This window comes from Sciurus carolinensis, chromosome 9 (genome assembly GCF_902686445.1).
Source record: "Sciurus carolinensis chromosome 9, mSciCar1.2, whole genome shotgun sequence".
In the NCBI taxonomy this organism is placed as follows: Eukaryota; Metazoa; Chordata; class Mammalia; order Rodentia; family Sciuridae; genus Sciurus; species Sciurus carolinensis.
Window position 1 is genome coordinate 31252622 of NC_062221.1, and position 13995 is coordinate 31266616.

The following is a 13995-nucleotide window of genomic DNA, read 5'->3' on the forward strand; positions in this document are numbered from 1 at the left end:
CCTTGTGAGGCCCTAAACAGAGAACCTAGCTAAGCTGTAGCTGGACTAACAAATACATGTCATGTTTTAAGTCCACCAAGTTTGAGGTAATTTGTTACACATCAATTAGTCTTAAGAGTCAACTTAGCCTAATTTCTGTAACTGTTCTTGAGGGAACTAAGGCAACAAAGACCTGGAAAAGGCTGTCCCAAGTTAAATTGAAGTCACAATAAACCCAGGCATTTTATAATGCAGTTTGTTATACCTTTAAACAAACAAGCAGCCTCATCCTATGAATTGCAGCCAAGGAAAGCTCAAACTAATGTTCTACTCAACCAAATTCTTCCACATGCATTTTTAATGATTAGATAGCTTCACTAATAGAAATGTTCTAGGTTTGGCCCAGAGAAATGGGGAAAGTACTAACTCCGCCATACCACACAATTATAAAATCTTTGAACCTTACCATGGCTTCTCATAACCTTAATATAACATCCTTATTTTTGTAGTGCTTGAGAAGGGTTCAGTGCTTAGATAAGGCAGTTTAAGAAGTGAAAAGTCAAAAACATTTAGGTTGTTAGGCTTATTATTCCATTTCCCCCCCTTATCAGATGTTATAGTTTAAAAAAAAAAAAAAAAGAATTCATTTCCTAGAATGCTGGATTATTTAAAAAAGAGGGGGGGGGGTTGTGTTTAAATCTGGTTAACTCTGGTACTCTGTACTGAAAAATTTCAGTACTGAAAAAGCCCACCTTAGAATTTTATTAGAAAATGAATGTCTTATAGTCAGAAATATTTAGAACATCAGGAAGCCCTTGTAATAATTAATTGTAATCATTGTAACATTTTATATTATAAGGGTGAGTATTCCACATAATAATTTAGCCTAATACAAGTTCATTGGCTTTGAACCAGACTACTTCCTAAAAAAACAAGAATTATGCAAAGTATTCTTACGTTTACCTTTCAGTAATAAGTCTTCTGAAAAAAAAAAAAAACAAAAAATGCTTTGTATGCAATTTGTAGCCTTATGTTGAAGTTATGTTAATACTTAAAGTTCAAGTTGTCTATTTGTCTGGGAGAGTGAAGGAAGGCTAAAACCTTAAAAAAAAAAAAAAAAAAAAAAAAAAAAAAAAAAAAAAAAGCATAATTATAGATTTGTCCAGATTGAAATTACATAGCTTATGAAACTTCTTGTTATGTTGGTTCTAGTTAAAAAGCTGAAGAAAGACAAGAAACTAATAGGAGTCATTGAGTTACGCACTTTAACATTAATTTTTTTTAAAAAAATCCACACACCACGCACACACCCCATGTAAAACATTGCTTTAAGTTTTAATGTTTATTTCCCCAAGACAGCCTAGCCTGCACTCTACTTGGATAAATTTTACAAGCTAGTTTTCTGCTGCTTCTAGTTTTAAACTTTTAACCATGTTTCTGATGACAAGGAATGCTGCAAAAATACTCTAGTTCAACAAAGAGTTATGATCACAAAATAATTTTTATCCATTCTACAGTGTTTCAGAATTACCTGTTGATTTTTAAACACAAAGTAGATATAGATGCTAATGGTGGCTAATCTGGTATGTTTCTTATAGCAAACTGTTGTTCATGCAACACTTGTGCTCAAAGGGGAAGGCACAGGATTTCCTACAATGAGCCACCTTATAAAGAGTTCTGTTTGTACAAATTAATTTATGTCACATTTAATTTAGTGTGCATAACCTCAAAACTGAGGCATTATTCCAATTTATAAAAACCACTTGCATAACTTTTATGCAAGTTTTAAAAATACAAAGTTTTCTCCCTAAAGTGGCTCAAAATAGATTGTTCATGGCTGCCTACATCTAAGATAAAAAGATTCTAAAACAATTGAACAGATTAGGCATATTATTAAAGGTGTTCAAACCATTACTTGATTTGTACATCTACTCAAACCTCTTCATCAGTCTTTATTCAGCAGTACATATGCACCAAATTCCATTTTAGAAGTTTCCATATCATTTTCATAGAAAACAAAGTTTGAAAACAAGTAACATTTAAACACAGCACGGTATTCTATCACAACTGAAACTTTTTTCTTCTTCTTCTTTACAGGACTCAACAAAATCTAAAAATGAACTATGCTGTAGATTTACCTCATGCAAAGGTCTTTATGTTATCTCTGAAAATGAAAAGAATGGCCTTTTAAGCACATTACTGTTTTATACTATTATGGCAACTTGTGTACTGCAACACAGTCTATTTTGAGGGAAATTTATGATTTTTTTTTACATGCAAAAATCTACACAAATTAGTTTTGATGATATGGAAAGCTTTTCATAGCATCAAACATTCATCTGGTGCAAATGCACAGGGAAACCCTCCTGAAAAGTTTTCTGACTTGAGAAGCAACTAAAAAAGGCATACTAGGTAAAGTAAATAAAAACTGGAAAAACAAAACAAAACGAAACAAAACAAAACAAAACAAAAAAACCAGGGGTGGGGATATTGGGGCAGAGGGTAGAGGGGAAATAGAAAACACAGGCTGCAGAGTAAACCAATGTCTGCTGCTAAACCGGTCTTTGTTTTCATGTCCAGTGTACATTAACACTTGTGATCTCACTTTGATGATTTACTAGGTTTGTTATCAGCCCCCTGAAGGCAAATCAAGCTTGCATGCGTTCACATACAGCACCACAACCACACTCTCGTACACAGTCACTCTAGGACTAGGAGTCTGCTTCATGAGTGAAGAGCCCTAGATTTGAAAGATGAACTGGCTCTCTACCTCTGAGCCAGATATTCATTCAACACTGTCCATTCACACATTGCTTTATAGCAAGGCCTGGGCTCATTTTCCTTAACTTATATGGGCACTCTATTCTCTTATATGCTTACAAGGCTTGAAGATGACAGTACTGCACTTTCCCCTCAATTGATATAGAGTAATTCAATGTTCCTTCTCAGGCATTGAAGATCTGTGACCTGTAGCCCTTTATACTTTGAACAACCTAAATAAGCATCCACGTAAAGTTTTCATTACATTTTGCCACTCATTCTCACTCGCACCCACTCGCCATCTTGACCTCATTTGGGCATTTCCTGTGATTCCAAATGAAATCTTCACATTTTCTTTCCCGATTTAATGCAGCAGCAGATCCCATGAGCCAAGCTTGATGGATCAAACCTTTTTATATATATGTATATATATATATATATCTGAGTGCTGCATTGTACCTAACTTCCACAACATCATTCTAAAACTGGAACCCTTCTGTTGGTACATTGGCTGATGAATTGAAACCAAATGTTCCACCTTGAATTGCCTCTGGAACAAGGCTAGGATCTTCATCAATCTAGGGGAAAAAAGAAAGTGATTTTTAGTTTTAAAGTATACACAAGTAGCATTATAGAATTTGTTTCACTACCCTTAAAAAAGGTGTAAGAGAGCTAGGTGATGAATGCCAACAATGTACTACTATTCTTTGGAAGTTGAAACACTTTATTAAAAGTCTTTTTCTTCAGGGACACCAAAATGAGAAGAAACTAAAAGAATATGCAAGAAATAAATCTTATAAAAAAATGAAGTAATAGCAATAAACTGGAGATAGTCCCAGGTCTCAAACTAAGAGGGTACACTGGTGCTCACTAGTTAATGACACCACTTTGGAAAGTAAGTGTAATAATTGGTCAATACCCAACCCTTTTGGGTGCTAGAAATTAAACTCAGGGACTTGTACATGTAGCATGTACAACCACTGAGTTACAGTCCTATAGTCCTAGCCCCTAGTTAATCTTTTAATAGAAACTGGAAATATATGGCCTTAGAACAGTAAACAAGAGCTTGCTAATAATAGTAATTATTTTATATGCTTTATACCAAAATGTTCTTATTTGAAATTCCACAAAATTACAAACCTATGGTGTACCTTCTAATTATGTACATCATTTGAATTATTTTCCTCACAACGTAAAAGAATAAGAACTGTATGTTGAGGTGTTAGAAACCACAGGCCTTAACACCTTAATGAAATTAGTCGCCTAACTACAAATTAGGACTTCCTAAAATTCCAACTATAAGATATATAATAAAGTTACCTGTAAGAGTATGCTTTTCCTGGATTTTATTTCTGATATAACTGGGCATCGTTAATCTAAATAGGATTTAGTGTGGACATCTCTAAGTAAATAGTATGTAATTTTTGTTTTTACAAATTTTCTACAACATTGTCAGATTAATGTTCAAACATTAATAGCCTTTTTTTCGGGGAGACGGTGGTACTGGGGATTGAACTCATGGCCTCCCCCATGCTAGGCAAATGCTGTACCACTGAGCTACATCCCCAACTCCCATTATCCTCTTTTAAAGACTTATTCTTTGAAAAGTTGAAAAATCATGCAAGAAATCCACTGTTAGGGGCTGGGGTTATGGTTCAGTGGTAGAACGTTTGCTTAGCATGTGAGAGGCACTGGGTTCGATTCTCAGCCTTGCAAACAAATAAGTAAGTAAGTAAATAAATAAATAAATCCACTGTTGTCTATATTTAACCATTCTAATTTTTTAAAGAGCAACTGCTTTAATTTTAGATTTATTCTTTCATAGAGGCAATACTAAAAATAATTTCTTAATTCCAACTACTATATGGTTACAGTCTGAAGACATTTTTGTATACCATACCTTACACTGTATAGTGCCTATTATTCTCATTTTTTGTGATTTATTATTTTCATTTTATCTATTATCTTCATATTTGGTTTTAATCACCAAATAAAAATATCAATGACAACATATGCAAATGTGGATTAACTAATTGTTATCATAGAGGATATACTAATGACTCACCAGTGTTATTAGACCTGGTAAGTCCTGAAGAAATTTAAAAATACTGAAATATTTGTTAACAAAACAAGTGATATCATAAATATCTATTTTAAATCACTTGCAAAAAGTACATACATGCATTTGCCTCTAGCTTACTATAAACTATTTCATTCAGACTTATGTTTTTACATAAAACTAAGAAAACTACAAAATTATTAAATACATCATCTGAAGAGAAGAACTGATCAATGATCTCATAGGCCAATTTGTAGATGTCTTCATTTTCATGATTTTGAAGTTGTTCAATTTTCTCCAGTCCTGCAATCAAGAAATTTTATGAAGTGAAACAATGGTAATATTAAAAAAAAATAGTGACAGGTTACAATAATCTTGGAATGCATAATCCAATTTTTGTATCACGTAATTTTTGGACTATAAATTTTGGTAATCTATAAGTGCATCTTAAATGTAAAAAGATTTAATACATCAAGATAAGCACATATATTTTAAAAAGATTAACGATCTATGTGTAAACGCATAAGCAAACAACAGGATATCTATTTATAAAGCAGAACAATATGTAACCAATGTTTATAAAGAACAATAACATGTAAAATTGCTTTTGTTTGTTAAAAAGTAAGTGGAATTCCAACTTTCTAACATCTGCCAAGTTTTTCTAGTGGACTAAGAAGAAACTGAAGACACTGGCAATTAAATTTGAGCTATAAGATAGCTGTTAAGCATTATGCAAAAAGAACAAGATCAATCACAGTATTTCAGAGGAAAAGGGATTTTCCCTGTGAATATTAAAAAATTTATTACATCATAGGCAGAAACATTAAAGAGAACAAATATTCTCAACTTATTGATAGGCAAATTGAATCTTATTTTATTTTTATAGAAGCAATAATATCAAGACCTAGGAAATAAAAGTAAAATTGCTCCTTCACATGTGTACTTTCTCTATCTATTTCTTAAGAGGACAAAGTTACCTTGGGCCCATTTCTCACTCTACACACACTACTTCTGGTGATCCTTCCACTAAAAAATTTAGTAATACATATGGATGGAGGACTTGTAATAATCTGTAGCTCCACTTATTTTCAGAGCATAAAATTCAAATGCCTACAAAATTCTACAAGAACATTTCACAGGCTCCTAAATCTCAAACTATCCAGAACAGTTTGTTAACTTTCCTTCCTCATTGAAACTATTCATCCTACAATTCTTAATTGTTGATAATAATAGCTTGAAATTGGAGAATTCCTAAGATTTCCTTTTCCTCAAATTTCAAAAACCTGTTTACCCATTTCTTAAATTCTGTTATCTCCCCTTTGTCTCTGTTATTATTGCCTTCATTTACTGTGGCCTGAACATTATAGGCTTTCCTAATTTGTCTCTCTGCCTCCTGTATCCAAAGGCTCCATTCCTCAACTATGTTTCATCTGAGAGTACCAATCCCCTAGGAAAACTCCTCCAATGGTCTGTCATACCCTATGGCAAAATCCTTTGGGAAGCTTATAAAATACAGATTTCTGTTTCATATCTCCAGTGGAGGCAATATTTGAGAATCTGTATTTTTATTTTTATATATATTATATTATACCTACTGTTCATTCATTTAACTGATTCTTACTCCTAATTAGTTCCTAACATCATTCCCCATTTCCTGTTCCAAACTGGATGGTTATACATTATTTTTGGTTGTTCCATTTGTCATTTTAGTAACTTCAAATATGCTTATTTCTCATTACATTAATTTTCAAGTCTCCTTAGTTGATTCCTCCACTTAGTTGATACGTGTCCTCCCATTCTTCTTGTTACCTCTCCTTTTATTCACTTTTCAGCTTCTATCAGAAATACCTTTGCTTTTATTACTATTCAGGTTGGAAACATTTATTTTTGGCTCCATGACCACATTTGGGACACCCATATTCTGTCTATAAATGAACTCTGAGAGTTGAAACCTAATGTGTTTGTTTACACAGTTTTGGTACACAACCAGATTTGGTAACTACTGCCTTACTGAATAAAGTATCCACTGTGCTACCAAGCTTGTAAGACTTCAAAGGAGTATGGTTACTGGCTACTTCTCCAGCTTCATCTCTTGGCAGTTTCTACCCCATACTTTGTGATTCAGCAACACTGAACTACTTATAATGTGCTGAATGCTATTTCTCACCTCAGACTTTGCTCATGGTGTTATCTCTGCCTGGAACACCTTTCATCCCTTTTTACTTTATTAATCCTTATTCATCTCTCAAACTCCAGCTCAGATGTCACTTCCTGCTTCTTCCAGGATGGATTAGGTATCCCATTTTGTTGTACATTTCTATTAGGGTAATTAGCACATTAAATCAGTTCATATTTATCTTCAAAACTAGACTACATGCCTGAGGGTGAGGACTGTGTTTTGTTTACCACTGTCTTTCCAGTACTTTAGCACAGGACCCGTTCAATATAAGGCAACAATCCAGTTACCTAAGCACATGCAAGAGGCTGAGCAGGATTGTATATATATAATATAGTATTTTATTACTTTATTCTGTTATTTGATTAATCTAAGGCAGAAAACTACAGAAGTGGTGTATTAGTCAGAAAATAAAGGTAGTCACAAAAAGAACATTAGAATGTGGAATAACAGCTTATAAAGAACTTACCTCCACATTCTTCTATAAGATTGGCTATGGTTTCTGCCTCATCTTCAGCCATTTTTAATATATTACTTAATCCATCAAGTACTACTTGCACAACCTGTGCATCTTTTACAGTAAGTAAGTTGCAAAAAGGTGGGATAACATTTTGTTGGATAAGGTAGGCCACCTGAAGAATAAAAAAGGCCATGAAATAATAAAATGTAGGACAAATTTGTATATCAAGATGTTTTGACAGAATGCTTCTCACTTTGCAATTCTGAGAATGGACACACTTCACCTCTAACACATTAACAAAACTTCATTATTAACCTGACATTCCTTTCTTTTTAATGTAGCAAGTTTTTGTTTTTGTTTTTGTTTTTTAGGGGGAAAAATGAAGTGAAAATGAGGGAATCACTTAGCTTGTTATTAAACATTTCTTTGTTATAAGGAGTACTTCCTTTGAAAATCATTTCTTTAAAAGTAAGAAAGTAAGCTGGGCATGGTGTTGCACACCTATAATCCCAGCAATTTGGGAGGCTGAGACAGGAGGATCACAAGTTCAAGTTCAAGACCAGCCTCAGCAACTTAGTAAAACCCTCCCAAAGGGGAAAAAAAAAAAAAGAAAAAAAAAAAAAAAAAAAAAAAAAAAAAAACGGGCTGGGAATGTGACTCAGTAGTAAAATGCCCCTGGGTTAAATCCCCAGTACAAAAAGGGGAATAAAAAAAAAAAAAAGGAAGAAAATATAAAATCAGTTAAGAGGTTGAATATGATTTTTTAAAAAACTATAATGGATGTAATGTTCGACAAGCACCCACTGGCTCTTTGCTGTAACATTTACCCCTCTCAGTTCACTGTTCTACTGGCTTAACAGTATTGTTCAATCATTTAAATTTTAGTTGTGTTATTATTACAAGGAATTATTTTCATTCTGCTCTGTATGTATTTATAAAGTTTACTGCTTACCACCAGTTCACAGCTTTGTGTGACAGTTGTCAATCTATTGTCACTAACCTCCAAATTCACCCTTTTTATCTTCTAGGTGATAGATCTGAGCCCTTTAATACTATTGTTCATTGTTCTTCTCCAATATGAAACAATATTAAGCTTTGCAGAATCCCAAAAGTAAGTGCTTCTTTAAATTGTTAACCTTATGCACCTCATGCTCCTCTTCCTAGTTCCTAGTCCCAGCCATCTAGCAAAGATTAATTACTTGTTCCTAGTTCTAGCCATCTAGTAAAGTTTCTTAGCTCCTGGGGAATTTGTTGTTGCTGATGATTTTTAAAATTTCTGTTCCTATTGGTCATTTGTTAGGAGAATCTGTGAGACAATTTCTTTCTGCCATATTCACCCCAAAAATCTGTTCTTAGTACTGTTAAAAAAAACAATAATAATAATAAAACAACACAACCCTAATTTTAGGTTCCTTTATTTTATTTCAGATTAGAAATTCTTTCAAGGTTCCTGGGAATTGGGAGCAGTGGTAGAGCATTTACCTGGCCTATATAAGACTCTGGGTTCAATTCCTAGCTCCTGGTCAGGTAGGAAGAAAAAAAAAAAAAAATCACCTCTTCCATGAAATATGACTAAAAAAGGTCAAAGGGTGATATTTTATATGACCAAAAAAAAATCACAGAAAAGGGACTGGAAGTATACAGCTCAGCAGTAGAGCAAATTCTTTATGCATATATCTATATAAGGTCCTGGGTTTTATATCCAGCAACATCCCCACACACCCTTCCCCCCAAAATCACAGAACATTAGAAAATTTACCCTGCCATTATTTTAAATTATGGTTTACTTATATCTAAATCATATAATCTATTGTACTGCTTTTTTTTTTTTTAACACCACGTTTAAGAAATAAGTAAAAGTTCAACTTACTTGATCTTTTCTTCCACTAATTGTTAAGTTACTTATGGCCCAAGCAGCTTCTTTCTGAGTGCCAAAATCCCCCTGAAAAAACAAAAGCAAAGCAAAAGGCTACTGTTTGCAATATAAACATAACTAGAGAAAATGTTTTTGGGAATGATCTTTCAAGTGCTTATTTCCCCAGGTTTCCTTCTAGCTTTTTTACACACATATATAATTTTTACTTACTAAGATTAGAGTTGTAACACCCAATCTACCCTGAACAAAGGAATTTTCTTTTTGGGGATTCTCAGATTAAATAAAGATCATAATAAAATGAAATAAAATCAGTAAATACAAATTGAAAAAATATTTTAAAATAACTTAAAAACACGTATATATGAAATCTTAGGGTGGTTTTAATTTGCATTTCTCTAATTACTAGGGATGATGAGCACTTTTCCATATATTTGTTGATCACCTGTATATCTTCTGTGAAGTGTCTGCCCAGTTCCTTAGCCCATTTATTGATTGGGTTCTTTGTATTTGGGGTGTAAAGTTTTTCAAGTTCTTTATAAACTTTGGACATGAGTGCTCTGAGGTGTGTGTGGAAAAGATTTTCTCCCACTATGTAGGCTCTCTTTCCACATTATTGATTCTTGCTTTTAAGGAAGTCTGGTCCTAAGCCAATGTGATGGAGATTTGGGCCTACTTTTTTTTCTTTTATTTGGTGAAGTATCTCGGGCCTAGTTTCTAGATCCTTGATCCATTTTGAGTTGAGTTTTGTACAGTGTGAGAGATAGGAGTTTAATTTCATTTTATTGCATATGGATTTCCAGTTTTGCCAGCACCATTTGTTGAAGAGGCTATCTTAATAACTTAAAAAGGTACACACATATATATATATTTCTGAATGTATATACATATATGTATCTTTTAAAGTTATTTATATAAAGATATGTACATCTTTATAATCTCACCTTTTAGAATTTACCAAGAAAATATGGGCATTGCATAGCCAAAAAATAAAAGCAACTGAAATCTTTACAATAGGGACATAAATGACTAATTACAATCTACTAAATGAGCAATACTAATTGAAGTTGAGAAAATCCAAGTATTTGTCAGTGAAGTTGGTAGGAGAACAAAAGGGCATCATTCTAGTAGAGGGGAAATTGGCACTCTAGCAAAATTTACATATATGTTTATCTATACTTCCAGTAATCCTAAATACAACCTGGGAAAAAGGTAAAAACAAAACAAAACAGAACAAAAAACCTTTACAAGCTAGTTTTGAAAGCACCACTGTTTTCAACTGCAAAACACTAGAAATATCTCAAAGGACATCAATAACTGATTATATATAATGTACTTTCTATGTATCGTACTATATAGGTATAAGGAGAATAAGGAAAAAAACAGGGAACAAAGAAGTTCTCTTTATAATGTCATGGAAGTGATCTCAAGTGTGTGTGTGTACATATTTGTCCACATATGTATCTACGTGCCTACACACAAACACACAAGTAACCTGAGAATATATAGTATGTTATTTTCTGTGTAAGGGTGGAAATAAGCATATACATATCCATTTGCTTATGTTTTAAAAAGAAAGAATGGAAGGATAAACCAAAATGAATACAATGATTATTTAAAGGAAGGAGGGAGGGAGGGCAGAAATGGAAATCAGACCTCTGAATATGTGCCTTGAAAACAAGGCACATATTTTAAGGAGAAATAAAAAACCAAGGTAACACCCCTACTAAAAATAAAAAACAATCTGTGTATCAAGTTGGTGACTTAACCACACAGAAACGTACACATTAAGTATTTCGTTGATGATATACATCTTTTAAAAGTATATTCAATAGTCAACCCTCAGTAGTCATGCTGTTTGTTATACTATAAATAAATTTTATATATTTATATTTGTATCTCTTCTTTAGGCTGAAAATCATTTTTTAATCCCTAAGATATGTGCCATTAATGATGTACCTCAAAATAATGTATGAAATTATTGTACTATATATAGAAGATAAAATTGTAACTATCTTATAGATAGCTTCCTTTCGTGATTCATTTCTTCAGAATTCTCATGTTTAGATGGGCATAGTGGCACATGACTAAATTCCAGTGAGTTGGTGGGCTGACATAGAAGGATTCTAAGTTCAAAGTCAGCCTCAGCCATTTAAAAGACTAAACAACTTAGTAAGATTATCTCAAATTTAAAAAATTAAACAGGCTGGGGATGTGGATCAATGGTGAAGCACCCCTGTGTTCATTCCTCAGCCCTCACTCCCCAAAATGAATTCTCAAGTTCATAATGGAACAGAGACCAACTGAGTAAGTACAGGAAGAGTACTAGAGAGAAGGAGAAGGTAAGGGAAAGAAGAAGTACTAGGAATGATACTAACCAAATTATATCATACGCATGTAGGAATATGTCACAATGAATCCTACTAATATGTATAATTATAATACACTCATCAATCACTGAATAACTAATTTGCTAAAAAAAATTCTCATGTTCATGAACTCATCTGTCACATTCTACAAAAATACCTATCACTTATTTTGTTTACTGAGTCTGACAAAGAATGACAACCTTGTAACAATGCTCATCTTTATATCTGCAGAATCGAGGCATCCCGGAGGAGTAGTTTATTCTAGATGCAGGTCAGAAAATACTAAGATAAGCCTAGGAATCATGTTATATTTAAAAGACAGAAAATACTTAAGACACAGGTCATTAAGAAATTCCAAATGGCGAGGGACAACTTGGGTGTCAAAAGAAGTAACATCTAGGCTGGGGTTGTGGCTCAGTGGTAGAGCGCTCGCCTAGAACACATAGGGCACTGGGTTCGATCCTGAGCAGCACATAAAAATAAAAAAATAAATAAATAAAAATAAAAGGCATTGTGTCCACCTACAACTAAAAATATTTAAAAAAAAAAAAAGGAGTAACATCTTAAAAGGACTAAAACTTACAAAATAACACAATAAGAACTCAATTTCCTAATGATAGTAAAATTTTCACTCTGGTCTCTTTTGAGGTTTTAGGGAACCATGTCGTAGAGTGTAAAAAACAACTGATAGGAGAAATAATCAAGCATTGATTTTGACTTTCCTATATGGAATATATTTTGGAGTAAGCAATATGTAATAAAAGCTCTTTACTACTGAGTAATTATTATTCTTTGACAAGATTAGAAAGCCACCATTTTGGAACTCCTAGTAAAATAGGGGATCCAGGCAATAACTACCTGAAAAACATTAGGAAAAAGACTAATTACACCAGAACACTCATTTTAATTTCATTAGATGTAGGATAAAACAGATAGTATATATCTCCTGATGTGAATCATCAGGAACTATGGAGTAATACATGAAGTATTCTTGCCTGTTAACACTGAACTTCATCAATCTACCAATTTACAGGAAATATGGAGGAACAGAAGACACATACAGATGCATATTTATTTTAATTATAGAATTAACACTGTTTGTTTAGTGTTCAGAAAAAACTCTCATGCTGTTTCTATAATTGTAAATTCTGTTTTCCCCAAAATTAATATGAGCATGAGATGATATAACACACAATATCATACTTACTTGCTATTTGATTCTGGGCAATTTATTTTATACCCTTTTTGGTAAAAATAATATAAAAGGGCCAGGAGTTTCCAAGAAGGAATGAATCTTATGTAGAAAAACTGCTGGATTCAAAAGTTTTAATATTAACATTATTTTTTTTAATTTTTAATTTTTTTTTTTTTGGTACCAGGAATTGAACTCAGAGGCACTCAATCACTGAACCACATCCCTAGTTGTATTTTTAAATTTAGAGACAGGGTCTCACTGAGTTGCTTAGCACCTTGCTTTTGCTGAGGCTGGCTCTGAAATCTCGATCTTCCTGTCTCAACCTCCCAAGCTGCTGGGATTATAGGTGTGCACCACCATGCCCAGTCAAACACTATTTTACTGTAATATTTTTGTCACTTATAGGATCTAATTAAATAAACAAACAAACAAAAGAGTAAATATTCAGGTGTTGGGGACATGTCTTAGTGGTAGAGCACCTGCCTGGTATATTTGAGGTTCCAGTTTGATACCTAGCACCACAAAATAAACAAGTAAAAAATATACATATTTACATTTAAATACCTTTCCCCTTTTATTTAAATACAGACAATATGATCTTCTTACCTTATCCAAAAGGTGTATTATCATTGGTACAAGATTGGCATCAATTACTGCCTGCACCTGCTGTTGATTTCCTGCAGTGATGTTAGAGAGGAACCACACTGCTTCCTGCAGAAGAAGATCCTTTCAATATTTCTCATTAAAACATAAAATCTGTATCTGAACTAAGAAAAAAAGCATTTGCACAGTGTCCAAATGATTTTATTATGAATACGTTCCATAATAAAAATCTTAGGAATTTAAAAACTTCCCCCCTTTCCATATGTTCTTTGACCAAATTGGTAATGGCCCCTAATCCAAATAACAATGAACTAACCCTTTTAAAGAATTCTCAATAATAATGTTCCCAAAGAGTATGACTCCAAAGAAGCCTGGTTGGATAAATACTGAAAACCCAGTAAGCTGTAATACAAATTCAAATATTAAAACTGTTGTAAATGACATTCAATAGCCTTCTCTCATGTAATAAGCTTTATTGTCTATTCTACCCTTAGAGTCCTAACCAAAGAAGGAAAATATCA

The 13995-nt window shown here is 33.1% G+C and overlaps 1 protein-coding gene across 3 annotated transcripts in view; it reads right to left on the minus strand.

Moving 5' to 3' along the window:
• Positions 1 to 1288: 1288 nt before the first annotated feature.
• Positions 1289 to 13995, minus strand: part of Kpna4 (karyopherin subunit alpha 4) — a 66414-nt gene continuing 53707 nt past the window's right edge. For all 3 annotated transcript variants that reach the window (XM_047564953.1, XM_047564951.1, XM_047564952.1), the window contains 5 exons: positions 13478 to 13582; positions 9305 to 9376; positions 7444 to 7606; positions 5007 to 5101; positions 1289 to 3317 (listed from right to left, as the gene is read on the minus strand). In XM_047564953.1, the coding sequence (XP_047420909.1) occupies positions 3219 to 3317; positions 5007 to 5101; positions 7444 to 7606; positions 9305 to 9376; positions 13478 to 13582 (534 nt within the window). In that variant the 3' untranslated portion in view covers positions 1289 to 3218. The remainder of the gene's footprint in view (positions 3318 to 5006; positions 5102 to 7443; positions 7607 to 9304; positions 9377 to 13477; positions 13583 to 13995) is intronic.